This window comes from Elephantulus edwardii, unplaced genomic scaffold (assembly GCF_000299155.1).
Source record: "Elephantulus edwardii isolate Elephantulus edwardi_28Jun2011 unplaced genomic scaffold, EleEdw1.0 scaffold00121, whole genome shotgun sequence".
In the NCBI taxonomy this organism is placed as follows: Eukaryota; Metazoa; Chordata; class Mammalia; order Macroscelidea; family Macroscelididae; genus Elephantulus; species Elephantulus edwardii.
In genome coordinates, this window is record NW_006399871.1 from 3,972,780 (window position 1) to 4,000,057 (window position 27,278).

The following is a 27,278-nucleotide window of genomic DNA, read 5'->3' on the forward strand; positions in this document are numbered from 1 at the left end:
CCTCCAGTGGGTTTTCAGAGGCAGTAAATCACAGGGAAGAGATTATCCAGCCTTCTCCCTCAGAGGAGCTGGTGGATTTAAACCATGTACCTTTGGGATTGCAGCACAGGTTCTTACCTCTGGACCACTGGAGTAGGACTGTAACAGTAAGGTTAAAATGAACAAACAAAAAGAGGAAAAACCAAGTGCTATTGAAAGTGTGACAGAGAGGTTAGAATTCACACACTGCTGGTAAAGTAAAAACCGCTGTGGAAAACTGGCACAGCACCCCCTGGAAAGGCTGGAAATAGAAATACTATATGATCAGGCAATTCCACTACCGGATATATGTCCTAGTGAGATGTTGTCCAGATTCTAAGCTATAAAGGGGGCCTTCTGCTCCCAGACTTGTCACAGTTCACAATGGTCACCATCACACTCTGTGACTGGAACGTTTCCCCTTGTGCCATCTTTCCTAAGCAGATAGCCTGTGAAGGATGAGGAGAGGATGGAGAGTTGTTAAAAATTCTGCAGTCTTGTTGTTGTTGTTATGTGCTGTCAAGTTGCTTGTAACTCACAATGACCCCTATGTACATCGGCTCTGAACCCTGCTCTATCCTGAGCCAATTTCATCGTTTCTGACACACCTACCCTCATTACTCTAGTCACTGAGTCAATCTATCTCATCCAGGGTCTTCCTCCCTTGCACTGTCCCTCCACCCTCCCAAGCATAATGTCCCTCTCCAAGGACTGATCCCTCCTTGCAAATGCCCAAAGTATGTCAGATGGAGCTTCAAAATCCTTACCTCCAAGGAGCAGCCTGGTTTCATCCTCTCCAGGTTGAACTTGTTTGTTCTCTTAGCAGTCTATGGAATGGATGTATATTCAATCCTCGTCTTGCAGCACCACAACTCAAAAACATCAACAATTCTTCTGTCACCCTTAGTCATTGACGCAGAGCAAGTAATTGCGAGGACCATGGTCTGCATCAGGCACACCTTAGTCTCTAGACTGACGTCATTGCTCTTCAGTACTCTGGCAAGGTTCCTGACAGCAGATTTTCCCAGTGCAAATCGTCTTTTGATTTCCTGGCTGCTTTTACAAATTATTATGATTTTAAATATTTTCATGTGCTTACTTTCAATGTCCTTTGTCAAAGCCCCATTGTCGTTACCAGGATGGGAAGAAGGTGGGGTCACCTGTGGATTCAGGACGCAATCCCATCATAGGAGGGGGCGACAGCACGAATCCGTCCAGAGCAGTTGACTGCTGAGGGGGGTGGAGGAAATGGCTAATGAAAACTCTAGAAATCTGCTTGGCCAAGAGGAGGGAGAAGGAAGGGCCAAGGTGGAGACAGGGAGACATCAGGCTGGGAGATGTAAGCAGGGCTGCTCACCAGGGGGCCCCCCTCGCCTCCACGCTCCCCTGCCACCACCAGGGGCAGCCACTTGGGGGCGCCCTGGCAGGACGAGGCGGCGGGAGCTCTGCCCCTGACGACCTCTGGGGGGCGCTGTCGTGAGCCGGGCGCCGAGTCGGAGGGCGCCGCGGGGCAGCCGCTTTGTTGTCGTCTGTCCGCATGGAGCTCAGGCGCAGGGCCCTGGCCTCCGCGCTGCGTGCCCGAGGCCTCCGGCCACCTCTCCGCTCCCTCGTCCGTGCAGCGGCCTTGCTGCTGCTGCTGTTCGCGGGTGAGCCGCGCCTCCTCCCCCGCCCCTGCCCCTCGAGCCTCCCCCCGCCCCCCTCTGACTCCTCTGTGTCCTTCCAGGGGGACCCTCGGGGGCCGACCCTGCCCCAGACCCTGACTCCTCGAGGCTTCATCTTGTCGGGCGGAGAGATGCCGCCGGGGTGACCCCAGCAGCCCCCGGGGTGACCCCAGCAGCCCCCGGAGTGACCCCAGCAGCCCCCGGGGTGACCCCAGCAGCCCCCGGCGTGACCCCAGCAGCCCCCGGGGTGACCTCAGCAGCCCCCGGGGTGACCTCAGCAGCCCCCGGCGTGACCCCAGCAGCCCCCGGGGTGACCTCAGCAGCCCCCGGGGTGACCTCAGCAGCCCCCAAGAGCACTGAGCTGAAGTTATACTCCTGTGAGTGCCTGGGACGAGATGGGGCGGGGGCAGGGACTTGGACCCCTGGGACAGAAGGCACAGGCACCGAAGAGACCCTCCTGGCCTCGTCCCCTTGTTTCCTTTCCTGGAGGGTGGACCTTCCCTTTGGGATATAACTTTCTAACAAATCTATCTTTACTTTTTGGTTGTTACGTGCCATCGAGTCACCTGCGGCTCATAGCCACTCTTGCATGAGCCCTGAACCCTGCCCTATCCTGACCAGCCTCATCGTCTCCAACAGACCTAACAGCATTTCTCCATCTCATCAGAGGTCCTTCCTCGCCTGTGCTGTCCCTCCGCCCTCCCAAGCACGGTGTCCTTCTCCAAGGACAGGTCCCTCCCTCGTGGCCACGTGTTCAAAGTATGTGAGAAAGAGGTTCAAAATCCTTGCTTCCAGACAGCAGCTTGGTGTTACCCTCTCCGGGATGCACCTGTTTGTTCTCCTGGCAGTCCACGTTATGGTCAACACTCTTCTCCAACACCACAACTCAAAGGCATCGATCTCTCTTCTATAATCCTTAGTTATTGTCCAGCTCTCTGAGGCATAGCAAGTAATTGCAAAGACCATGGTCTGTATCAGGTGCACCTTAGTCTCCAGACTGAGATCTTTGCTCTTCAGTCCCCTAGGGAGGTTCCTGAGCGCAGACTTTTCTCAGTGCAGTTTGTCCTTTGATTTCCTGACTACTGGTGCCAAGATGACCTGACAGTGAAGAAATTGTTGAACAATGTCACTAATAGCCTGTGCAATCAAGATTCTGCTGAAGATTCGCTAAAAACACGCATCAGCAGAGAAATAACTGCCAGATGTGCAGGCTGAGCTTAGAAGAGGCTGTGGCACTAGGGACAACAGAACCAATGTTCGACGGATCTTGGCCGAAAGCAGCAGAGAGTACCAGACTGTGTTTCATAGACTTGTTTTTGTTGTTATGTGCCGTCAAGTCGCTTGCAACTCATAGCGACCCTATGTACAACAGCCCTAAACTCCGCTCTGTCCTGTGTCAATCACACTGTCTCTGACAGACCCATCCCAATTATCCCAGTCACTGAATCAATCCACCTCATAGAGGGCCTTCCTCTCCTGCGCTGTCCCTCCACCCTCCCAAGCATGATGTCCTTCTCCAAGGACTTGTCTCTCCTCACAACATGTCCAAAGTATGTTAGACGGAGCCTCAGAATCCTTGCCTCCAAGGAGCCACCTGGTTTAACCCTTTCCAGGACAAATCTGTTTTCCTAGCAGTCCATGGTATTCTCAATACTCTTCTCCAGCACCGCAGCTCAAAGGCATCAATTCTCCTTCTATCCTCCTTGGTCATTGTCCAACTCTCTGATGCATAACAAGTGATTGCGAAGACCATGGCCTGTATCAGACGCAACTTAGTCTCCAGAGAGACACCATTGCTCTTCAGTACTTTGGAGAGGTCCCTAACAGCAGACTTTCCCATGGCAATGCGCCTTTTAATTTCCTGGCTGCCGGTGCCAAGACTATTGACTATGGAGCCAAGCAAACTAAAGCTGTGTACAATCTCAATCTCTTCACCATCCATCCTGATGCTGCCAATTGGTCCAGTGGTGAGAATCTTTGTCTTCTTGACATTGAGCCTCAATCCATATTGGAGGCTGCAATCCTTGACACTCTGCAGCAGGCGCTTCAGGTCCTCTTCAGTTTCAGTAAGCAGGGTTGTGTCATCCGCATATGCAAAGATATTTGACTGTGTGAATTACGACAAATTGTGGCAAGTCTTGAGAACAATGAGAATCCCATAACACTTAATTGTGCTCATATGAAAACTATACTTGCACCAGGAAGCAGTAGTCAGAATAGGGAAACACTATGGTTTAGGAAAGAAAACAGAAAAGGTATGTATCAGAGATGCATCCTATCTCCATACCTTTTCAGTCTATATGCAGAACAGATCATTTGGGAGGCTGGACTTTATGAGGAGGAATGTGGCATCAGGATTAGAGGAAGACTCCTCAACAACCTACATTATGCGGATGACACAACCTCACTTGCTGATACTGAGGAGGAAATGAGGTGTTTGCTGCAGAAGGTCAAGGACTGCCATCTTCAGTATGGATAATCTTGTGTCTTCACATCATGAAGACAAAATTCCCCACCACTGGGACAATATGCAACATCGTGATAGGTGGTGGAGAAACGATTGAGATTGTTATCTATTTCATCTTACTTGGAACTACAATCAACACCCTCAAAATAGAAAATGCAGCTCGAATGCTTCTTGGAGGCAAGAACGGTGAAGCTTCATCTCACATACTTTGAGCATGCTGTTGTTAGAGGCCGTCAAGTCAAGCATCACTCACAGCGACCCTGTGAACAGCAGATCTGAACTCTGTCCTATCCTGTGCCAACCTCACAATCTAGCACACTCGAGCCCGCTGCTGCAGTCACTGTGCCAATCCACCTGGTTGAGGATCCTCCTTTCCTTTGTCATCCCCCCACCTTTCCAAGCACGATGATCTTCTCCAAGGAGTAGCCTTTCCTTGCAGCGTGCCAAAAGTATGCGAGATGAAGCTTCACCATCCTCGAGTCCAAGAAGCACCTTCTAGAAGACATATCTGTTTGTTCTTTTGACAGTCTATGGAATATTCGGTATTGTCCGACACCACAGTTCAAAGGCATCCTTTTTTCTTCTTCATCCTGGAGAGGGTTAAACGAGGCTCCTCCTTGGAGGCAAGGATTCTGGGGCTTCGTCTGACATACTCTGGGCATGTTGTAAGGAGGGACAGGTCCTTGGAGAGGAACATCATGCTTGGGAGGGTGGAGGGACGGCGCAGGAGGGGAAGACCCTCTATGAGGTGGATTGATTCAGTGACTGGGGTAAGCAGGATGGGTGTCTCGAGGCAGTGCGATTGGCACAGGACAGAGCAGGGTTTAGGACTGTTGTGCATAGGGTCTCTATGAGTCGCAAACGACTCGACGGCACATAACAACAACAACAACATGCTTATTTGATTGTCCAGCTCTCAGCATGTTATCAGGAGGGCCTATTCCTTGGGCAAGGACAATATGTTTGGAAAGGAGGAGGGTCAGTGAAAGAGAAGACCCCAATGAGATGGTTTGATATAGTGGGCTCAAGTAAGTCAGACTGGGGGATGGCAGAGAATAGAACAGAGTTCGGATCTATTCATAGTGTCACTAACTCCAAGCAGCTAAACAATAACAAACAACAACAACAGCTGTCTACACTGGATTCTGACTCACAGTCACACCCTGTGAGCAGAGTAGTTCTGCTCCATTAGGAAGGCCAAGGCTGTGACCTCTCCGAAGCAGATCAGGCCAGACTTCCTACGTGTCTCTTGATGGGTTTGAACTGCCAACCTTCCGGCTACCAGCCAAGTGCTCACGATTTACCTCCACAGAAAGCCTCCCAAAACAGGACTTGCACTCTTCTTCACATGCTCACGCTGCCTCGCCTGTGCTGTCCTTCACAAAAGTGGACCAAAGTGCCTTGTGCTGATTTCGCTACCCACTAATCTGAAAACCCAAGAGTGGAATTGCTGGAGTACTGAGTGTGGGCAGTTACGGCTTTAAAACTATTTCCCAAGGTGGCTGCACCCTGCCAGGGGTGGGGGGTGGGGGGTAAGCATTCTGGATTGACATGAGATCACAGACATGCATCGCCAGCTTGAGTTGGGTGGACAGAATCCTGGTGGTTTTAGCTGATAATCAGAAGGTCAAAGGTTTGAGTCCCCCCGCTGCTCTGTAGTTTCCTTCTGCAGACTTATAACCTCTGAAGCCCTAAAGAACAGTCCTAAGTGGCCTGTATGACGAGTCCAGGCTGTGAGTGGGTGAGTGGCCAGTGTGGGCCGGAACCTCAATGTGACTTGAGTCTACACTTTCTTGGGAACAGTGGATCTGAGTGGATTCCAGGTCCTTTCACCCCTGGAGTTTCCTTCTTGAGTTGTTATTATTGTTGTTGTTATGTTCTATCAAGTCAGAACCAACTCATAGCTGACCCTCCAATGGGCTAAACACCATGAGAAGTGACTGCCCGTCTTTCTCCTTTGGAACAGCTGGTAGATTTGAACTGCCTGCCTTTGGGGTGGCAGCACAATTCCTAACCCACTAGCCTACTTCCCCTCCACTATTTTCCTATTATGTCATTGACTTTTCTCTGAGTCACAGGAGGGAGTTGGCAGAAAAGCATGAGCGGGCCGCAGGGGTAGAAGAGGGCATCTGGCCACTGAGAAAGGAGAGGGTGGTAAGGGCAGAGCCAAGTGGACACAGGGGAAGGGTCTGGCGAGAGACGGGTGACTGGCTGGAACAGAAGGACAGAGAGTGCTTGGAGCCGGTGACCTGGGGTTGCTGTGCACCAGAATTTGGGACCAGGAAGGAGACGTGGGCAGGGCTGGGTCTGCTGAGGTCCCCCTACTCAAGCTGCCCATGGGCACCATTGTTTCCTGTGGAAAGAGAAAGCCGGTGACTGGCTGGGTGTGGCTATTGAGATGGGAGGTCAGGGCCAGGGCGAGAGAAGGTGGGGGCGCTCGATGGACCTTTTCTTCCCCAACCTCTTGCTTCCTTTCCAGCCTGCGGCTCCTCTATTAGGAACTCCTCATCGGACCCGACGGCCATGACTCTGCGGTGGCCCTGGGTGGTCAGCGTGCAGGCCAATGATACACACGTCTGTGCAGGATCGATCATCACGTTACAGTGGGTGGTGGTTGCGGCCCACTGCGTGGCCCAGTGAGTTGGGGCACAGGAAGGTGGAGGGGAGAGGGGACAGACAGGAAGGTGCATCACCTCACTCAGCTGGACTAGCTGAAGTCAGCTGTCCACAGTCCAGCCCAGCGTCTCCTAGCCCCGAGCTGGTGAGCTCAAGCCTTTGTGAAGGCAGACACACCCCTTGTCCCCCTCAGTTGTGAGCCCTCATTCCACAGATAGGACATGAAGGCTCAGAAGCCGTTTCTCCAGGCCTCCACCCGCAGAAAGAGGCCCTAGTTCTTTTACGGCACAGACGTCACTCCCTTGTTTTAACCAACAGTCCTGGGCGCTCTTTTGAGCTAGTCTCTGGGCTGGGCCTGAGGGCAGAGGGGGATGAATTCTTCCTCTAAGACTGGTGGAGCCGATAAGAAGACAGAAGCTCTCAAAGTAACTTACTTTGGCTTGGCCGCGAAAGAGTAAATGCACTGAAGCTCTGTCTCGGAGAAGTGGCCTGTGGGCAGCACTGATGTTGTCTGTGAGGGCTGACCAATATAGCAAAGCATGTTCCAGGCTTAAGGACCAGCATAAAGCCCCAGAGGGGCATTCTGGTAGAGGAAGTGGAGAGCTTTAGCCTGGCTTCTATCCCCTGCCAGGGCGAATATGGGTGCAGGAGAGGCTAGAGTTTAGAAGCAAAGAATGCTGGTGTCTGTCCCAGTTCCACCATTTCTTGTCTTAAGTGGACCGCTGGGCTCCTCTGAGCCTGTTTCCTCCTCCATAACGTTATGGATTGTTGTGAAGTCTGGGCTGACTTTGCGTCTGCTGTGAGGACACTGAGGTTGGGGGTGGCCTGCTGCGATGTGCTCAAAAGACAGCATTTGGGGGAGGGGGTGGGCAGGGAGAAAAGTACAACAATGAATGACTGGAAACCCTAGGTCTCTGTAAACTTACATTAAAATTAATTTTTTAAAAAGGCAGCATTGGGGAAGGGGGCCGGGAGCAAAGGCTGGGCCTGGATCTGACTGTCGACTCTCCTTGTGGTCCCCCCCCCAAGGCAAAACTTTATCTATTCTGTGCTGGTGGGGAGCACGGTCATGGGCAGTTGGCACCCAAACGTTTATAGCATGTCAGTGGCCCAGGTACTCCTAAACCCGAGGTTCCGGCTCCGGCGGTACTGGTCATGGATCGGCCGGGACAACGACATTGCCCTCCTCAAGCTTCACGCGGCAATCAAGTACAGTGAGTACGCCTGGCCCGTCTGTCTGCCTGGTTTGGACTTCAGACTGAAGAAAAACTCCTTTTGCACTGTGGCAGGCTGGGGACGTCCCAGGTCTAATGGTAAGTCCTCAAACCTTTGTCATCCCAAGAGCAGGTGCGTTCCCATCCAAGAGTGTGTTCTTCTGATAGGCCCCAGAGATACACACCACCTTCAGGGAGCCCCTGTTCCCTTTCCCACAAGGGAGGTTCTCCTCCTTGCCTCAAAGAGCCAGCCCACAGTGTCACCATCTGGGTAAGCAATGGGGCACTTTTTGTCATCCCTGCTGTGCCCTGCCCAGAGAATGATTTGCCGGAGAATCTCTGGTCCTCCAAGAGTTCAGGCCTGGAACACAGTCTCATGGGTGGGAACAGTGGTGTGCAGTGCCTGGGCGCCGTGGAGGGCCACCCGGGTAAACTCAGGGGAGGAGATGGCTTTTAGGAAGAGCTTGAAGAAAAGGAGGGATGTGGACCTGAGAGAGGTTTGGCGTTCAGGACAGAAGAAAGGATGATAAGAACAAAGATGTTAGCTGAGGATGGAGAGGATTGTGAGAGGAGGCCCTGTGGGCTGGAAGCAAGATTAGGTCCCACCAAAGCCAGGTGGCGGGCAGCCTGCTCCAGGGGCATCCGAACTGAGGGCCGACGTGCTGCCGCTGAGCAATTCAATCAATCTCCAAGGCCACTGGATAGCAAGTCACAGGGGCTGGGGGAGTGGAGAAGAGCGGAGGGAGAGAGGAGACCAAGCCCCTGGCAGCTGACAGCAGCAGCCAGGCAGCTGGGTCTGAATGAGATTCCTGGTCCCACAGGCAAATTGCCTCAGTTCCAGTCCATTCAGGAGAAGCAAGTCATGATCCTGGACAATGAGGATTGCGATCAATTCTACCACATCATCTCCAGAATCCCCTCCATGGTCCAGGTCATCAACTCCTATATGTTTTGTGCCAAGGACACCAGCAGGAACAGCTTCTGCTATGTGGGTACCTTCCCCATGTCTATTAGAACGATGTAGAGGAGTGAGGGGTGGGATGCCAGGGAGGTGGGCCTGAGGACTGTGAGGGGTTGTGAGCAAGGGGGACATGGGAGGATCAGGGACGAGAGCCATGGGACTGAAGACAGAGGTGGGGGGTGAGTTTGGGATGGGCCATGGGAGACAGAAGGTGCATATTTGAGAGCTTGTTGTATCAGGAATGCAGGACAAAGTTCTCTGAGCAAACTCTGGTCTGAGTACAGTTCCCCTAAGCTGGACACTGGAAGGGAGGACTTAAGGCCCTTGCTTATACTTGCACTGGGCCAGGTGTCCCTTGGGCCACGCCTGATCTCCTTGCACCTCTTTGTCTCTCCTCCACAGGAAGAGTCAGGAGAGCCCATGTCCTGCTTGGTGGATAAGACGTGGTACCTGGTGGGCTTAGTGAGCTGGGGCCCCGGCTGCGAAAAGAATGAAGCCCCACCTATCTACCTTCATATCCCCTCCTACCGACAGTGGATCATGGACTGCATCAACGGGCAACCCCCGGCCCTGCCAGCCCCGTCCAGGGCCTTGTTCCTAACTCTCCCCCTCAGCCTCCTGGTCACTCTGGGTGCTTGGCCTGGGAGTAATCTCCTCCATCCTGGGCCCCTCGCATAAGGCAGGCAGGGACTTGGTGCTCAATTAAACACTTCTCATGCCTTTTTTGTTCCTGAGACTCAGGCATCTCTTTCTGGACCTGCCCTTGTGGGAGAAGGGCAAAGGGGATCCCAAGGCAGGTGGGATGAGGGCATCCAGGTGATTTATACTGAAGTGTACGACCTCTCGGGGTCTGCATCCCTCTAGAGGTTCAGGTGTCTCCCCAGAAGCTGCAGGGAGCATGAAGAGGTGGCACTGGGGTCTCATGAGAGGAGAAGGCCCAGAACGTGCTGGGTTGAGGGCCACTGCTCCGTATGGACCTGGCCATGGTTTCTGGCACATTGTAACGGGGGAGTCAGGCTCTTCTCAGCTTTGTCCCACCTCCTAGTCAGTGGCCACTGCCTCGGAAAGACCACAGAAAATCACAGCTTTGCCTCTCCAGCCCTGCTCTCCGCCTGGAGACTGGGGCAGGTGGCGGCTGGGGTCAGATGTCACCTATCCGCATCCCCGGGTCAGAAGTCAGAGAAGCAGCAGCCAGCGTGGATGCAGCCCAGGCAGGTCTTAACCTCTTGCAGCTCCACTCCTGCCCCCTATGTGGCAGTCTGGGTTTCTGCTGCCCTCTGTTGGTCGGATGACCTTTGCATGTGAGACCCAGGCTGAGCCCCTCCAACTGAGATCAATCTGCCATTCCCACCAGGTACTGTGTCCTTGGATTCCCTCAGGGCCTTCTGGTCCCAGAACCCCCGTGCTTCCCCATCGATCCGTCAGCCTGGATCACTTGGCTTGATCTGGATCCAGACCGCTGTGTTTCTGACTCAAGGCGACCTCTTGTGCTCCAGAGCAGAACAGCTCCAGTGGGTATTCGGGGCTGTCACCTTCATGGAGAGAGACTGCCACGCCCTCTCCTGTGGCACCATGGGGCGGGTTTGAACCACCAACCTTCAATGTAGCATCTGAGAGCCTCACCAGAGCTGTGAGATGGAGTAGAGGCGACTTGAGAGCAGGCTCGCACCAGTTCCGCACCCAGGAACGCATGCACCTTCTCCCCCAGTCCTGATGCCCTGCCTCCGGGCATTGGCCAGGTGGCTGCAGCTGCCCCTCGGCCTTACACACCTGCTTTCCCTCCGTCTCATCCTAACTCAGGCCGCAAGGACAATTAAGGGAGGGCATCTTAGCCTGGCCTGAGCCACCTGTCATGGATGGCTGTGTCCCTTCCACTAAAGTGCTTTAGGAACGTTTCCGGCAGGGTCACATCAGGAGATAGCGTTCCCCGCATGGGTCTCAGAAGGCACTTGGCTTTATTTACAAGTCTCTGCAGCCTCAGAGGGGCAGTGAGAATGTTCCCAGATGCCCCCCCCCCCCGGCTTGGAACCTTCTCTGACGTCTCCCTGAGCTCTGGGCTCTGATCTGAGAACCTCACCCTGATGCTCAATGCTATGAGGGGTGAGGCTGGGGCTGTGTGCATTACCTCTTCCCCAAGGATTCAAACATCACGCGGTAGGTTGAGCTTTTGCCGTGAGATCAGAGCAGCTTCTTTTAAGCCTCTTGAGTTGAAAGGGGTAGACGTGGAAGCCCTGTGCTGTTGCTTTCAGCAGGTTGACATGTCAGTCTCATGCCACACCCCCCAATGGTGACCAAACTGGGGTCCTGAAAGCACCCAGTGCAGCTGGACATACAATGGGTCACCCAGAGCAGGCTGAGGCCACCTTGGCTTCTGATTCTTAAGGACAGGACCCAGCTTCCTTCACTGGCCTCCCTCCCCCGCTGACATACTCTGCAGCCTCCAGCCCTGAGTCCTGAGCTCCAGGACGGGCCTCCCAGCAGCCTCAGCTCACAGCATGGACACTGAAAGTGGACCCTGCTGCTTTGAGCATGGCATCTGCTGGATGGGGGTCTCCTCCTCCAGGGTCAAATCTCTCACTCCCCTGGGTCAGACCCTCACCACAGGGCTGCAGCCTGTCTCAGAACAGCACTGACTTCCTTCAGCGACATTTCTCCTTCCTCTTGGCTACTCTGAGCGTGGCCTCTTTCTGCCCCATGCCAGCCCGTCAACCCCTTCCAGGGAGACTTGCTCCTTTACCATGTGGTTGTGCCTTGAAGGAGTGGGAGAGAGGCATATTGGGTTGAGGAGTACAGTGTGAGGGCACCCTGAATCTGCAGGGAGACTGTGACCCTCCACAATGTCACTGAGGGAAGTGAGTCCATGGGGATGGGGTACAGGGAGCAGGGTCCAGGCTGGGAAGATGGACATCTGGTGCAGCCTGACAAGCTGTGAAAACTTGGCCGTGGGCCTCAGTTTCCCCTTGGAGCAGGGAGTAGATGTTCTGCAACCTCTGTGTGCCACATCTGAGCTCGGAGTCCAAGATGCCTAGACCCCAACCAGGGTGTGAGCCTGAGGGCCTCTCAGCCCCAGTCACCGCCTCCGGGAAGCCCTCCTCATTTCTCCCCCTTCTTCTTCTTGGTCTCATTCTTCTCATCTTCCTCTACCTTGATGGCCACTGTGTCCACGCTGTCCTTCTTCTTCTTCTTCTTATCCTCTGCAGGGAGGAAAAGAGGCCAATGGGGGAGGGAGACAAGAGTCTGAGGTCCTGGGGGTCCCAGGAAGAAAAGGCACTAGAACTGTCCCCCTCCCCCGCATTATGGCCTTTGCATCTGCCCGACCCTGCACTATCTGGTGATCAGGCTCCTTGTTTTACCTGCCTCGCTCTGACCCACCTGTGCTCTCTCCAGGACAGGGCCAGGCTCACCCTAACCTATGGCAGTGGGAGGAAGGAGCCTGGCAGCTTGAGACCGAGGGTCTGGCAGGGTGGTGACACCTGGCCCTGCAGGGGGAGATGGCAGCTGGAACAGGGGGCAGCACTCACCTCCAGGAATCTCCGTGAGCTCGTTGAGGGGTGGCACGGTCTCCAGCTTGTCCGTGTACATCTTGGCAGCTTTCCTCTGCAGGTACCGGGCTTCGATCTCCTTCCGGGTCCGCGGCACGCGGCAGTTGAAGACACAGCACAGAGTGATAACTGGAGGGCAGAAGGCAGAGCGGGCTGGGCCTCAGACACCCCAGGACCGACGCTTGAGATGCACGTCCACCTCTGTCCCCCTCTGTGTCTCAGCCAGGATGCTCCATCAGAGGCACAGTGTCCAAGATGTCTGTCCTGAGCGGGACTGGCCTCAGCCACTTAGAGCAGGGCATTTAGAGAGGCCTGTGTTTGATTTTACGCTTGGCTGCTGCTAGCTTACAATTCTTCATTTATTTGGGGACAAGGGGCCTCGTATTTAATTTTGCTTTTAAAAATGAGGTAGTCAGACCCGTTTTTGAGGGTCTTTCTGACTGGAGTTTCAGGCTAAGTGAAGAAGGCCTGGAGGGTGAGGTGTGGAACTGCATCTTAATTCAGGCTCCAGTCCTCTAGCGGCCCCTGTGATTGGAATCCGGGCCCCAGGCTCCCTGTGAAGCCTCATTTTCCCTCTCCTGGGCTCCCGAGAGCTGGGTCCCAGCTGCCTCACACACCAAAGCACGAAGTTGCATTCTCCTTGGCCTCCCAGGGGCCGAGCCTGGCCTTCTGGCTGGGCATCGAGCTGGGGAGAGGACACTGGCCCTGCCCTGGGCGTTCACCTCGGAGGGAGTTATTCTAGGAGTGATTTTTCCGACCGAGGACAGCTGCGCCCACGCCAGTTGTGCCAGGGCATGGAGCTGGCCTGTCGGTTGATGGCCAGAGCAGAGCAAGGCTGCCAGGGCCTGGCTGGACCAAGTTTATTTTTCTAAGGCCCCCACAGTCTGACCACCTTGGCCCCGGCCCCAGGGGAGGGGATGGAACCGGTTACTATTATAGATCAGATGACCGGACATAACTTCCTGGCAGGCTCCTGGGGGCAGAAGGGCCCAGGCAGGATGAGCCAGGATTATTTTAGGGAGGATGGTTCAGACCTGGGCAGCCTGGCTGGAGCACCTCTGGGGTCATCTCGTACAGCCCTCTGCCTTGGACCAAGACAATGTTCCTTCAGCCAGAGTGTATCTGATTGGGTCTCCCTCAGGCTGAAAGGACAGGATGGAAGAAAATAACTAAGTGAGGGGCTGGCTGGCTGGGATGGTCGTAGTGTTGGTGGCTGAGAACAGGACTGGACTCCTGTGCTAGTCGCATCCAGGCACATCCAGGGATGGGGATCGGACAGGGTCTCATCACTGTCTCGTGGAGACAGCAGGCCTCCCTTACCTGAGGAGTTAGGTTGTGTCTTCTCTAGACTCCTGTGTCAATGAGGTGGGCTCCCCACTTGATCTTGTTTGTGGGGTTCCCTCTCCCAACCACCTCACCAGGAACCTCCTCAAGCACGTGCCCATCTAGGCTCTCCTCACACACCCCTCCTGGTGCCCAGAGATGCCAGGCCTTCAAGGTGAGTTCAGCAGGCACCTGGAGGTGACAGCCAGCCCAGGGCTCAGACACCACCTTATTTCTGGTCTATCCCTTCCAACTTCCAAAAGATGTGAAGAGGCAAAGTCTCCCAGGCAGGAGCTTGATGTGTGAGAGACCCCATCCATGAGGTTCTGAGGTGTGCCCACTAAGATCCCTAACACCCAGACCCCAGCTGGTGGGCAGCAAGAAAGATCTGCTGCCCCCTCCCAGGAGATGGGGCTTGGTCAGTGAACCCCCAGAGCTGTGCGGTGAACAGTAACAAGTGCTATCCTACTGCCAAGGAGCTGGGAGATGTCGTCTTCCTTTCTAGGAAATGGGGTTGAGGGTTGTTAGTGGTTGATGTCCAAGTGTCTTTCATGGGGGGTCTCTCACCCTGTTCCTCTGACTCCCTCAGAGCATATGCTTCTCCCAGCCCAGCTTCTTGGTGCTGAGGGCTGTCCCCCTCTCAGGACATGTGGGCCAAGCTATGGCCACACAAGAACCTGAACTTGACTGGTTCTTAGCCTTGACTGTGAGCAAAACACAGCTTTTGCTTAGTTCCCTGCCGGCACCCCAGCTGGGAAGAAAGCAACGAGTGGGGCCAGCAGGGGACTTCTCTCAGGGAGGTCATTTCTGGTGCCAGAGGAAGCACATGCATGTCAGATGTCCCCCATGTCCCTTAGAGCCTTCACCCCACCCCTCAACTTGGACAGGTCTCCTGTGGCTTGCCCAGCCCCTCCTCCCAGGGACCTCATCTCAGGATAGTTCCAGGACCCCCGCCCCGGAAATGCTCAACAAGTAAGTGTCCCATGAGGGGAATCACGTTCCTTAGACAGTGTCTTTGCTGTGTTCTAACCTCAGCTCAGAGGGCCCCTACTTTGTGAAGCCTTTGTGGAGAAGTGGGCTGGCCCTCTTTCACCCTGTGGGACCCCCATTAGACGCCACTCTGTGCCGTGGCAGCCTCCTCCACCCCTGCCCCATCTCCAGACTCCCACCCCAGCATGGCAATCCCACCTCTGCGGCAGCCTTGCACCCTGCAGCCTCCCACCCTGTCCCCGGGAGAGGAGCAGGTCTCCTGCTTTTAATTGAGATGGGTGTGAGTCACCCCCGAGAAATGGCATCTGACAAGCAGTGTTCTAAGCCTGACAGTCACATCTGTGAGGCGTCTGGGGAGCTCAGGGCTGCGCTGCAGCCCCGGGTGGCCTCGCCTGGGCCCTTGGGTGTGGGTCCTTTAAGCGGGCCAGACTGCAAGAAAAGCATCAGGAGGCCAGCGATAGGGAAAAATGACACGTCCTGTCATTCCGCTGGAGTCCCCTGTAATTACCATAATTGCTGTGTGGCTGCCTCCCCGGTCCAGCAGAATATTTCGGGTCACTACCCACCTATCGGCCCTCCATGGGGACTTTGTGTGAACCAGGAGGTGCCAGAAACCACGGCAGGGCCTCCTGCGGGCGCCTGGCCTGCTTGCACTGCCCGGAATTGCTGCTCTGAGCCCGAGGGGGTAGGGCTGGGGCGGAGGGGGGATGCGGGGTGCTGGGCCTCACTGGGAGGAGGGGTGCACCGCATGGCTACTCACTGATGGACAGCACGAAGAGCGAGAAGATGCCCACCACGTGCCATAGGCGCATGTCCCAGAACACCACGGTCTCCTTGGTCAGTGGGGGTGGCTTGGGCTTGGGCGGGGCTGTGCTGGGCTGTGGGTGGGGAGAGAGGTGATGAGTGAGGCAGGGACCAGCATGGAGAGGGGCTCAGCCCAAGCACCCCTGGGATCAAGAGCCACCGACATTCACACCCCAAACCCCAGACCCTGGAATGATCCAGATTTAAAACAGGAGAACTGAACACAGCCCCAGAGTCTCCGAGCCCAGGACGTGGAGAGAGAGGATGGTTGATGATGTGTAGGGAACTCAAGGGCGGGAAGGGCAAACCCTGGTCAGTATGTCCCAGCCTGCTAGCGGGTTAGAGTTCCTCCGCTGTAGTCCTGGGCCCCAGCACACAGCAGTGAGGGTCTCAGGACCAAGGCCAGAGGCAAGAGAAGGACTGCACCATGGTGGAGACTGGCTTTGCCCTCCAGTCTACTCAGTACAGGGTGTGGAGTACTGGATGACCTCCCGGTTCCTCCTGGGGGTCAAAGTCGTGAAGTTCTGCTGTCTGGTAAGGACTCTCATCAGGTCCTTCAGGTCCGTATTCTCCCACAAGGCACTTTCTGGCCTTGAAAGCTAAGCCGGAGTCCTTATTCTCCTTGCTGTCAGGTGGGAACTGACTCAATGGGAATCTTCCATTGAGTTTTCGAGACTGTAAATCATTTAACAGGAGATTGCCCATTTTTCTCTTTCAGAACGGCTGGTGGATTTGAACTTCCAGAATTGGATTTGAACGTCCAAAGAGGTGCCTGCTGAGCCAGCAGCAATACTCTTAAGTATTTACACGACCCATAAAATCAGTGCAGGATGAGACTGAAGTCATAAAACTGATCCTCGGTGCGGCAGCGACACCTGGAGGCTAAACTGTGTAAGTGAGGCTGGAGCTAGCCTGAGTCAGGCGGCCTAAGGAATTAGGGAGTTGGAGGGAATTTGGCCTTGCTCTGGGGGTACTGAGGGGACACAGCTGTATCTTGATGGTCTGAGGTGGCAAGATCTTGTCTGGGGGTTTGGTAGGGAGCGATGAGTTCTACTTGGGTGTCTAAAAGGGCTTGGTTCAATCTTGGGTGTGTCCACAGAGCTCAGAGTCAAGCTGTGGGGCTGGAGGAGACACAGCCGTGGAGGTTAAAGGGCACAGTGCTTGAGGTCTGAGGAGACAGGGCCCTGTCCTGGAGATCAGAGAATACAAACTGCCTAGCGGCTGTGAGGAGACTCAACCATATCTTATGGGAGGACTAGGGGCTGAGGGAGAATAGTCCTGTCTAGGGTCTGGGTGTACTCATAGGGGAACATGACCTTGTCCAGGGGCCTGAGGGGACACTTTCCTCCCTAAAGGGCTGAGTGTGCTCATAGAGGACCCTTACTTAGGATCTGAGTGGGCACAGCCTACCATGGTGTTCTGAAGACACGTGGCCCTGTCCTGGGTTTTGGAAGGAACAAGGTTCTGCTGAAGGGATATGAAAGGACACAGCCCCCTGCATGAATTCTGAGTGGCCTCTGAGGGTCTGGGGAGACACAGATCTGGCCCAAGGTCTAAGCAAGACTTGTCCCTGACCTGTGGAGTTGAGAGGGATCATCTATCCTGGGCACCAAATTTGGTTGAAAGGTATGTGTGGGGGTCAGTGCTTAGATGACCCTGAGGCATCTGTAATATGTGGTACCAAGGTGACTAGACAAATATAAACACGAGGAGACCCTTCTGACTCCGAGAAGACAGGAAGCTGATGGTTCAACCATCCATTTTCCTGGTCTGAAATCAGGCATTGGGTGCCTCCCAAAGAAATGCCAGACGCTTTCTCATCTAACCAACACCACCCTCAGCATGGACTAGAGATGCTCTGGTCACGTCAGAGACCTGTCCCAGGTAACCCAGAAGATCTGTGCCTCTGGGGTTGATACAGGATTCTCTGACTCTTATCTAGATGAGAAATATAAGGTGAAAGGAGTCTTCTTTTCTTCAACTAAAGCTTGGATGGGATGGTTTCAGAAGCTCTTTGGTGAGCTCTCTCTAGCCAAAGGAGTAACATTAATAGGAAAATATCCTCTCTCCTCATCATCCCAGAGGCCTGGACCCATGTGTCAGACAATGACGTGTAGGATCAAGAAACCTAAGTGTGGCCCGAGGCACGTGTGTTTCAGGCCCACGTTTGAGGTTGGACACCTGTTTGTGTATCCCAGCTACATGTGTGTGAAGCACAGTTTGGAGACCGAACACATTTGGAGCTAGGATCCAACCCTGATTTTAAAGCCCAGCAGGTCAGCTTGGTTGGGTTACGTGACTGTAAGACAACGACAAGGACCAAAACAAAGTTCTGGGATCCTGAGCCTTCACGACTGAGCGCACTTTTAGCATATTCTTGTCCTAGTTTTCTTCTCGGTGGAGCTGGGCTTAGTCTCTCAGGTCGTACTGACAAGGAAATAGCCACGCATCTCATCGTGACAGGGACTGCTATGAGTCGAGAACCTGAAGCTTGGTGGCCCTAGGTCCATCAGAGGCTCACAGCCAGATGAGAGAGGGAGGTGTCATAGACCCAAGCTTTGCTCTCTCTTCTCCTGGGTGCTCCCCAGGATCTGCAGGGCTGGGCCTGACTGTAGACAGACAGTCAGACAGTAGGCAGATAGATGCCAAATGCAATTTCCCCTGAGGAGTTGGGGAGAGACCTGTTTTGGGGGAGGGGAGAGCCCTTGGTTCAGAACTGACTTGGCCCCCACCCCAGTCTTCTGACTGTTCTCAGGCCAGCTCAGTTTCTGCACTGAGGTCTCAGGGCAGCTAGAGAAGGGACCAAGCACACTCCTTGGCATTCAAGCCAGCCAGGCTCCCCTTACAGGGACAGTGGAGCTGACACCTGACTCCAGCCCAGCCTTCTGGCCACGCCTTCCTGGCCGGCAGCTGGGTATAGAGCTCTGTACTGAGGTCCTCCTCAGACCCTCTGCTTCAGAGCTGTGTGACCTTAGATGCCCCCGGAGTAAGGCTCTGTCCTCGCTGGCCTGGTCTGTCCCCAGCACCTGCCCCCGCAGGCTCCACTGGGTGCCCTCTCTGTCGCATGCCTTTCTGTCTCTCTGCACTGCCTGCTCCCTCCACTCTGCTCCTTGGAGCAAGCCCACACTCCACCTTCTCCTCTCCCGTCCTAGCTCTGACTTCATCCTCTGGGATTCTGACTCTAGTCTGATACTCCTCCCTACAACTCCTGTTCCAGGTTCATTCACTTGGATGTAGGGTGTAGAGGGGACTGTGGGTGCTGTAAATAGCTCTCCACCATCCAGCTCGGCCCCACTCTCCCGCCCACCTCCCGCCCAATCACTCTTCTCTCCATTTCTAGGGCTGCCTTAGAAGCTCCTCCCAGTCCTCCCCGCTTTGTGTCCTGGTCCAATATATACTCAGAAACCTTTACTGCTCCCAGTACCGAGGACAGAGACCCCCTACTCCCTGGGTTGTGCCAGTCTGCCCCTTTACCTCCTGGTTTATTCCTCCCTGACTTTAGCACCACACATAGCTGCCTGGTCAAGGGTGTCCCCAGCCCCACCCTTTTGCTTGGAATGCCCTCCCCTCCTTCCCAAGGCGCCTGCTCTTTCACACAGGGGACCCTGGAGGATCTCCAGAGCCCAAGGCTGTCTTTGAACCAGAGTCTCTGTTCCTTCATCAGAAGAAGGGTTGGAGGATAGAGGCAGGGCTCCCTCCATCAGATTCCCTCGCACACACGCTGCTGTCCTGTGGGTTCCGCCTCGCAGAGACCCTGCATGGAGCCCCCCAGGCTGTAAAACGCAATGGGAGGAGACTTCCCCTTCTTCCTCTGCAGAGCAAGCAGGTGGATTTGAACTGCCTGAGATGCACGGCCTTTGGGTCAGCACGCAGCTCACCACAGCTCCCCCCTCTCCAATAGATTAAGTTTTCTGTAAATAACGGCCATGACCCTCCCACTTCCATCACATCAAGGGCGCTAAAGGTCAAGGGCTGCGTCTTCCCTGGGAGCCTGGGAGCGCTGGGCAGGGCTGTGTCTCCACGAGGCTGGTGTCCAGGACGAGAGAAAAGGCAGAGAGTCCGAGAGGCCCTCCCTCCCCTCCCCTCCCACCCCACTGCGCCGCCCCATCTCACCTCCACCAGCTGCCCGGAGACGCCCGCAAGGCAGACCCCCAGCGCGGCGCCCCCCAGCGCCCAGAGGGGTCCGGCGCCCCGCGGCCACCGCCCCGCCATGGTCATCTTCGCGCGGCCCGGGTGATGGACGGCGGGCAGGGCTGGGCCTGGAGACGCCCCCAGGGCAGCCGCGAGCTCCGGCCGCGGGCGGCGAGAGCACATCATTTATTCATCGTCGGTGTCTGGTTCCTGCGAGGATAGGAGGGCCTCCATCCGGTGCGCGCACCTCCACTCGCTCACCCCTCCACCGTGGCCGCCCCGGGAGGGAGGGAGAGGGAGAGCAGGCCAGGCTCTGGGTCCTGGAACAGCTGGCACCCCCTCCTTCCCCGATGGGACCTCAGTTTCTCCATCTGGGATGAAGGGGCGGGGCCGGAGTCTGCTGATCCCTGACGTTCTGAATTTTAAGAACCTGCTGGACACAGGTTGAGGGGGGCCGGGCGGGCAGGTTGCCATGGTGACAGGCGCTCAGGGATGTCCTGGGCTGTCTGGCCTGGCTTCCTGCCTAGAGGAGGCTCTGGTCGCCCTGGACACCAGAGCTGGGGGTGGGAGGGACGTCGGTGAGCAGCGGATGATACGTTCAGAGTCATCAGCGCTGGGTGCTATGGAAGGTTCCTGAAAGAGCCGCGCGCCGTCTTCTATCCACTGGAACAAGCTAGCTTTTGAAGGAGGGGCCAGAGGGTCATTCTCTGACCTTGACCTCTACCCTAGCCTGAATGATGACCCTGACCCCTCCGCTGGTACCCTGATCTTGCTCTCAGATTGAAGCGAACACACACGCACTCTGATCCTGTCCGTAAGGTGAGCCTTGGCAACTCAGGGAGAGAGGAAGACAGAGAGAATTTTGCCTTTCCTCTTTTCTTGTAGATCCAGAACTTTGGAGGGGTCCAGCCTGGAGGTACTACTGCTCCATATGGACTAAGGCGGGAGGCAGAGTGGAGAGGGGCCAGCGCAGGCACTGACCAGCAGACTTTAGGGCCAGGAGAGGCAGGTGGGAAGCAGGAAAACAGGAATGAGTGGACGGCTTGTGGTCCATGCTCCCTGTTGCCTCAGGCCCTCCCTCCCTCCTTCCCTTGCTTCCTTCCTCCCACTGTCATTTATCTCAGGCCCACAGAGTGCTGGAAAGCGTCCCAGCCAGGTGTTGGACCCTACAGTTAGCTCCCCTCCACTCCCCATCACTGAGGACACCAGAATAGCGCTGCTCAGATGGCGGGTGATCCCAGCCACAAGGCCACCTTGGCCCTTCCTTGGTCCCACCATTAGAACTGGGGGACCCTGAAGGCCTCGAGCCTTGTGGGGTTCTAGCAGGGCCATTTTTGGGTATGGACTAAATCACCATGGCGCAGGGACCAGTATAGACACCTCGGGTTTCAGGGACAGGTGAGGACAAGCCAGTCAGGAAAACAGAAGAGCACAGGAGAGCTGGCCAGAGGACCCATTGAAGAGCTGGACTGAGCTGCAAGCCTCTAGGCCCGTGACAGTGGGTGAAAACTCTGGGGAGTGGGTGGGATGTTATTCCCATTATTCTCAACCTTCCTCTGGCCAAGAGATCAGGAACTTCACTAAGAAAAGCCCAAGTCCTTCTCAGGCATCTTCACCTCCCACTACAGCCATTGGTCAAGTTAGAGAAAGCCACACGGGCCAGCCAGGAAAGTCACCACTGGGACATGAGGTAAGAGTCTATGGCTAGACAAAGGCAGTGTTAGATGAACCTGACTATGATCTTGAGGAAACAATTATTCCTCTCTGCCTCAGTGCCTCTGTTTCCTCAGTTGTGGAAGGAAAGGACAATACTCCCATCACTATGTTGACGGCATGCTGGATAAATACTGACTCTTACTATTAGAACAGCAGGCCCTTCGTGCTACTTACAGGTCATCCACTTGAGGCTCAGCCTGGGATGGGAGGCAGAGGTGTTGTTGTTTCCTGTAAGTTCATCATGTTCTCATTCATCAAGCAGGAGGACAGTCAATGAAGAAATCTGAAAGCAGAAAACAAATCATGTGTCTCTCCTGAGACAGTCACAGCTGCATGGGGTTCCCCCTTCCCATTGTTGTTGGTGAACAAAGTCAAACTCTCACTCTGTACAATTTATGGTTATGTTTTGTATTCCGAGCTTTTTGCCCAATACACGCATCCTGGGTGCCCCCACCCTGCTGCCAAATACTATCTCATGAGCTTCCAAGACAAGCATATTCCATTTTAAAATCATGAGGTCTGGCAATCTTGATGCCGTTTTAAGAGTTACTCACTCAGAGATTACAAAGAAACATTAATAAGCAGAGTGGTTTACACACACACACACACACACACACACACACACACACACACACACACTTACACTCCTGCCCCCAGAGATGGCAAAAGTTGCTCCTGCCTCAATTTGAAGTTGTTATTAAAAGTTAAATAAAAACAAAATAAGACTAAAGAAAAGTTAAAGTATTAAACTTTCAAATCATTTTTCTTACAAGCTTGTAGCTTTACGAGTCTGAAATGCTTAAAGCTTCTCTAAGATATCTGGGACCTGTTCACATCAACAGCGGTGTGTTCCCAGATGGTTTTCTTAACCTTCCAGTCCGTTTTGAAAGGACTGTAGCAGCCAGAGTGCTCCTTAGAAACAAGGATGGTAAAACTATGCCTCATGTGTTCATGTTATTGAGTACTGTCAAGTCAAAACTGTCAAAACTGACCCATAGCATGTGGCTGACCCTCCTGCGGGTTTTCAGAGGCAGTAAATCTCCTGAGAAGGGTGTGCACCAGGGTTGTATTCTCTCTCCACACCTATTCAATCTGTATGCTGAGCAAATTATTAAGAAGCTGGATTCCATGAGGAAGATTATGGCGTCAGGATTGGAGAGACTCCTCAATAACCTGCGTTACGCAGGTGATACAACCTCGTTTGCTGAAGGTGAGGAGGATTTGAAACACTTTGTTGCAGAAGATGAAGGAATGCAGCCTTCAGTATGGATTACTTCTCAATATCAGGAAAACAAAGATTCTTACCACTGGAATGATAGGCAGAATCATGATGGATGGAGAGGAGAAGGAAATTGTCAACAGCCTCAGCTTGCTCGGATCCACAAGTAACACCCTTAGTACTAGCAGTCAGGAAATAAGGAGACTTATTACTCTGGGAACATCTGCAGTTAGGCAAGTCTCCAAATTATTGAGGAGTAATGATGTCAGTTTGAGGACTAAGGTGCTTCTAACTCAGGCCATAATGTTTCTGATCACTTGCTATGCATTTGAGAGCTGGACAATGAATAAGGATGACAGGAAAAGAATTGACACTTTTGAGCTGTGGTGTTGGAGAAGAGCACTGAACATTCCATGGATGGCCAAGAGAACACATGTATCTTGGAGAAGGTGCAGCCGGAGTGCTCTTTGGAGGCAAGAATGATGAGGCTTCCCTCACATACTTTGGGCTAAGAGGGGTTATTCTTTGGAGCAGGACATGATGTTGGGAAGTGTGGAGGATCGGTGAAGGGGAGGAAGAATCTCAACCAGGTGGATTGACACAGTGACTGCCGCATTGGGTGTCAGGAAATGTGAGGATGGTTCAGGGTAGAACAGGGTCCAGATCTTTTGTTCATGGGGTTGCTATTAGTAATTAGTTATTGACTTGACGGCACCTAAAAACAACAACAATAAACTCATGGAAGGAGATTGCACATCTTTCTCCCACAGAGTAACTGGTGGATCCGAACAATGATCTCCGGGATTGCAGTGCAGATTCTTACCACTAGGCCAACAGAGCCTCCCTCATATGTTGTTGTTGTTGTTGTTATGTGCCATCGAGTTGCTTGCGACTCATAGCGACCCTATGTTCAACAGCCCTAAACTCCGCTCTGTCCTGTGCCAATCGCACTGTCTCTGACACTTCCATCCTGATTATCCCAGTCACTGAATCAATCCACCTCATAGAGGGCCTTCCTCTCCTGCGCCGTCCCTCCACCCTCCCAAGCATGATGTCCTTCTCCAAGGACCGGTCTCTCCTCACAATATGTCCAAAGTATGTTAGACAGAGCCTCAGAATCCTTGTCTCCAAGGAGCCACCCGGTTTAACCCTTTCCAGGACAAATCTGTTTGTTTTCCTAGCCGTCCATGGTATTCTCAATACTCTTCTCCAGCACCACAGCTCAAAGGCATCAATTCTCCTTCTATCCTCCCTCATATACTTTGGGCATATTATCAGGCAGAGTTCAGTTCCTGGAGAGACACAGCATACTTGATAAAACAGATGGTCATTGAAAAAGAGGAAGATCCTCAACGAGCTAGACTGACACAATGACCATATAAATGGGCTTACACGCAGGAAAGGATATGAACCAGGCACAATTTCATTCTGTTGTAAATAGATGGTCTGTGAGTTGAGCTGACTCAACAGGACCTAACAGCAACGTAGCGTATAGGGAGTGCCTGGAAGGTATAGATGGTTACATGCTTGACTGTTCACGCAATGAACTGCCTTTCAATCTGCTTCCAAATCATTGCAACCTTGACTTGACTTCCCTGTAGCTCTCAGGGTACATCCAAATCCGTTGACCTTTCTTTGTCTTGTGAACAGCACCTGTGCTCCTGAAATTTTCTGAAGGACCCATCCAAGAAACAACTATTGGTCTTTTCCTGCCTGAAGCATAGATGAATAAGACAAAGAACCAACAAGCTAGGGGAGACAGAAATTCATGCCTGGTAGAAAAAATGAGCCATGAGAACCAGGAAGCAGATACTGACGTGTGTGGAATAACTGTTTTAGGCACATGAGTGATGTCAGAGAAGAGTGAATCGGAGTAAGAGTCATCCAGTAAATTCTGAACTCTCCACGAAGACATCTCATTGGCTCAAACTCCAGTGCCAAGGCATGCCCCGATGGTGTTGTTGAATACAACTGAGTCGAAACCGACCCACAGCTGACCTTCTAGCAGGTTTTCAGAGGCAGGTAATTGCACAGGAGAAAATTGCCACTCCTTCTCCTATGGAGCTGCTGGTGGCCTTGAAACGAGTACCTTTGAGATTGCAGTGCAGGCCAGACAAGGAAGCCATAAATGTGACGTCATTGCATCCTTCTCCTGTGAAGCAGCTGGTGGCCTTGAATCGGGTATCTTCAAGATTGCAGTACAGGCCAGACAAGGAAGTCATGCATGTGACCTCACTGCAGGCAGCCACGCTAACGGCATGCTGCCTCCTCCATTACTTCCTTGCTGGGGAGGTAGGGCCATCCCTTTAGGGACATACCTATTCTAATAACTATACTTTTGCTTTTTACCTTCATTTCTGCCTCCTTGCCTTTCTGCTTGGCCCAGTGCTCCGGCAAGGCCTCACCCCGTACTCTCGGCCTAGTGCTCTGTACTAACATCGTCTTTCTCAAGCACCACTGAAATAGTTGTACACGGTGCTACGTTGGTAGTTTGGGCCTCATAACTTCCCTAGTCTCTCCTGTCTGGCTGAATTCTTTAATGTGGTGAGGAGAGTGAACCAGAACATTGACCCCACGTTGTTGTTGTTATGTGCTGTTGAGTCACTTGTGACTTGTAGTGACCCTATGTACACGAGTCCTAAACCCTCCTCTATCCTGTGCCAACCTCACTGTCTCTGACACACCTACTCCCAATACCCCAGTCACTGAATCAACCCATCTCATCGAGGGTCTTCCTCTCTTGTGCTGTCCCTCTACCCTCCCAATCATGATGTCCCTCTCCAAGGACCGGTCCCTCCTTCCAACATGCCCAAAGTGTGTCGGACGAAGCTTCAGAATCCTTGACTCCAAGGAGTAGCCGGTTTCACCCTTTCTAGGACGAACCTTTTTGTTCTCCTAGCAGTCCATGGTATACTCAACACTCTTCTCCAGCACCACAGCTCAAAGGCATCCATTCTCTTTCTATCATTCCTGGTCATTGTCCAGCTCTCTGATGCATAGTATGCAATTGTGAAGACTATGGCCTGGATCAGGCACACGTTAGTCTCCAGTCTGACATTATTACTATTCAGTACTCTGGAGAAGTCCCTAACAGCTTAATTTCCCAAAACAATTCGTCTCTTGGTTTCCTGGCTGCTGGTATCGAGAGTGTTGATTGTGAAGCCAAGCAAACTAAAACTGTTAACAATCTCAATCTCTTCACTATCCATAACGATTCTACCAATTGGCTCAGTGGTGAAAATCTTTGTTTTCTTGTGTTGAGCTTCAATCCACAGTCTGAAGAACAATCTTCATGAAACCCAGCCTTCTCTAACTTGAGACTAGAAAAGCTAGATGGTACCCAGCTATCCTTACTGACCCCTCTAACCAAAATCTCAAGAGAAGATCCTGGTTAGAATGGCTGTCTTAGTCATCTAGTGCTGTTACAGGTGGCTGACTTTAACAAGCAGAAATGCATTCTCCTGCAGTTTGGGCATTAGAAGTTCAATTTCAGGGTCCCAACTCTAGAAGGTGGCTTTCTGGCTCTTTCTGTCGGTTCTGCAGGAAATGTAGCTAGACTACTTTTTAAAAATTAAAAAAAAAATTCAATGTTGCACTGGACTACTTTTAAAACATGGTTGTCAAGAAAATGTCTCCGTGCACTCCTTAAATTTGGGCTTTTCCTCCTGTCAAGGATGGTAAAACAAGAGCCCCATTTTTTTCGTGCAAGCCAAAGAAGAGGTTTATTAGGGAAAATACTTTGCAACAGATGGAGACTTGGAAGAGATAAAGCAGCACAAGCCCACAACCCATAGAACCAAGGAGAAAGTTAAAAGGGGTTCTTTTAAAGGTTCTGTAGGAAGCTCTGATAGCCTAGTGGTAAGGAGTTGTGCTGCCAACCCAAAGGCAGGTGGTTCATATCCACTAGCTGCTCTATGGGAAAAGATGGGCAATCTCTTCCCATGCCGATTATAGCCTCTAAAAAGCAGGGTCTGAAAAGCTGCAAAGTCAGCTATTGAGTCAGTTTTAACAACAGTAGGTAGAGAAAGGAAATCAAATTTATTTGTGGAAAGGATGGGATTTTTTTTTAAGAATTAAACGGTTGTTGTTGTTGTTGTTATGTGCCGTCAAGCTGTTAGCGACTCATAGCGATCCTATGTACAACAGTCCTAAACCCTGCTCTATCCTGTGCCAATCGCATTGTCTCTGATCCCGATTACCCCAGTCACTGAATCAATCCACCTCATAGGGCCTTCCCCTCCTGCGCTGTCCCTCCACTCTCCCAAGCATGATGTCCCTCTCCAAGGACCTGTCCCTCCTTACAACATGTCCAAAGTATGTCAGACGCAGCCCCAAAATCCTTGCCTCCAAGGAGTAGGGAGTAGCCTGGTTTAACCCTCTCCAGGATGAATCTGTTTTCTTGGCAGTCCATAGTTCATTCAATACTCTTCTCCAGCACCACAGCTCAAAGGCATCAATTCTCCTTCTATCCTCCCTAGTCATTGTCCAACTCTCCGATGCATAACAAGTGATAGCAAGGACCATGTATCAGGCACACCTTAGTCTCCAGAGAGACACCATTGCTCTTGAGTACTTTAGAGAGGTCCCTAACAGCAGACTTTCCCATCGCAATACGT

The 27,278-nt window shown here is 53.0% G+C and overlaps 2 protein-coding genes across 2 annotated transcripts; one reads left to right on the forward strand and one right to left on the reverse strand.

The window, feature by feature from the left end:
- Positions 1-1,555: 1,555 nt before the first annotated feature.
- On the forward strand, positions 1,556-10,754 carry PRSS50 (protease, serine, 50). Its single transcript, XM_006893041.1, has 8 exons — positions 1,556-1,664; positions 1,742-2,056; positions 6,626-6,782; positions 7,792-7,976; positions 8,294-8,404; positions 8,798-8,964; positions 9,340-9,494; positions 10,646-10,754. The coding sequence occupies exons 1-8, from the start codon at positions 1,556-1,558 to the stop codon at positions 10,752-10,754; spliced, it is 1,308 nt and encodes a 435-aa protein (XP_006893103.1).
- Positions 10,755-12,030: 1,276 nt separating this feature from the next.
- On the reverse strand, positions 12,031-19,808 carry TMIE (transmembrane inner ear). Its single transcript, XM_006892960.1, has 4 exons — positions 19,710-19,808; positions 15,553-15,670; positions 12,459-12,608; positions 12,031-12,131 (listed from the first exon to the last, which is right to left on the reverse strand). Exons 1-4 carry the CDS (start codon positions 19,806-19,808, stop codon positions 12,031-12,033), a joined length of 468 nt encoding a protein of 155 aa, XP_006893022.1.
- Between the last annotated feature and the right edge of the window lie 7,470 nt (positions 19,809-27,278).

Excerpts from the sequence above, each read along its gene's own strand:
- PRSS50 (XM_006893041.1), top strand. The coding sequence starts at position 1,556 with ATGGAGCTCAGGCGCAGGGCCCTGGCCTCCGCGCTGCGTGCCCGAGGC. Across the intron at positions 2,057-6,625 it reads TGAGCTGAAGTTATACTCCT|CCTGCGGCTCCTCTATTAGG; the intron begins GTGAGTGCCTGG and ends CTTCCTTTCCAG. Across the intron at positions 6,783-7,791 it reads GCGGCCCACTGCGTGGCCCA|GCAAAACTTTATCTATTCTG; the intron begins GTGAGTTGGGGC and ends CCCCCCCCCAAG.
- TMIE (XM_006892960.1), bottom strand. The coding sequence starts at position 19,808 with ATGGCGGGGCGGTGGCCGCGGGGCGCCGGACCCCTCTGGGCGCTGGGG. Across the intron at positions 15,671-19,709 it reads TCTCCGGGCAGCTGGTGGAG|CCCAGCACAGCCCCGCCCAA; the intron begins GTGAGATGGGGC and ends CCCCACCCACAG. Across the intron at positions 12,609-15,552 it reads GCTCTTCGTGCTGTCCATCA|TTATCACTCTGTGCTGTGTC; the intron begins GTGAGTAGCCAT and ends TCTGCCCTCCAG.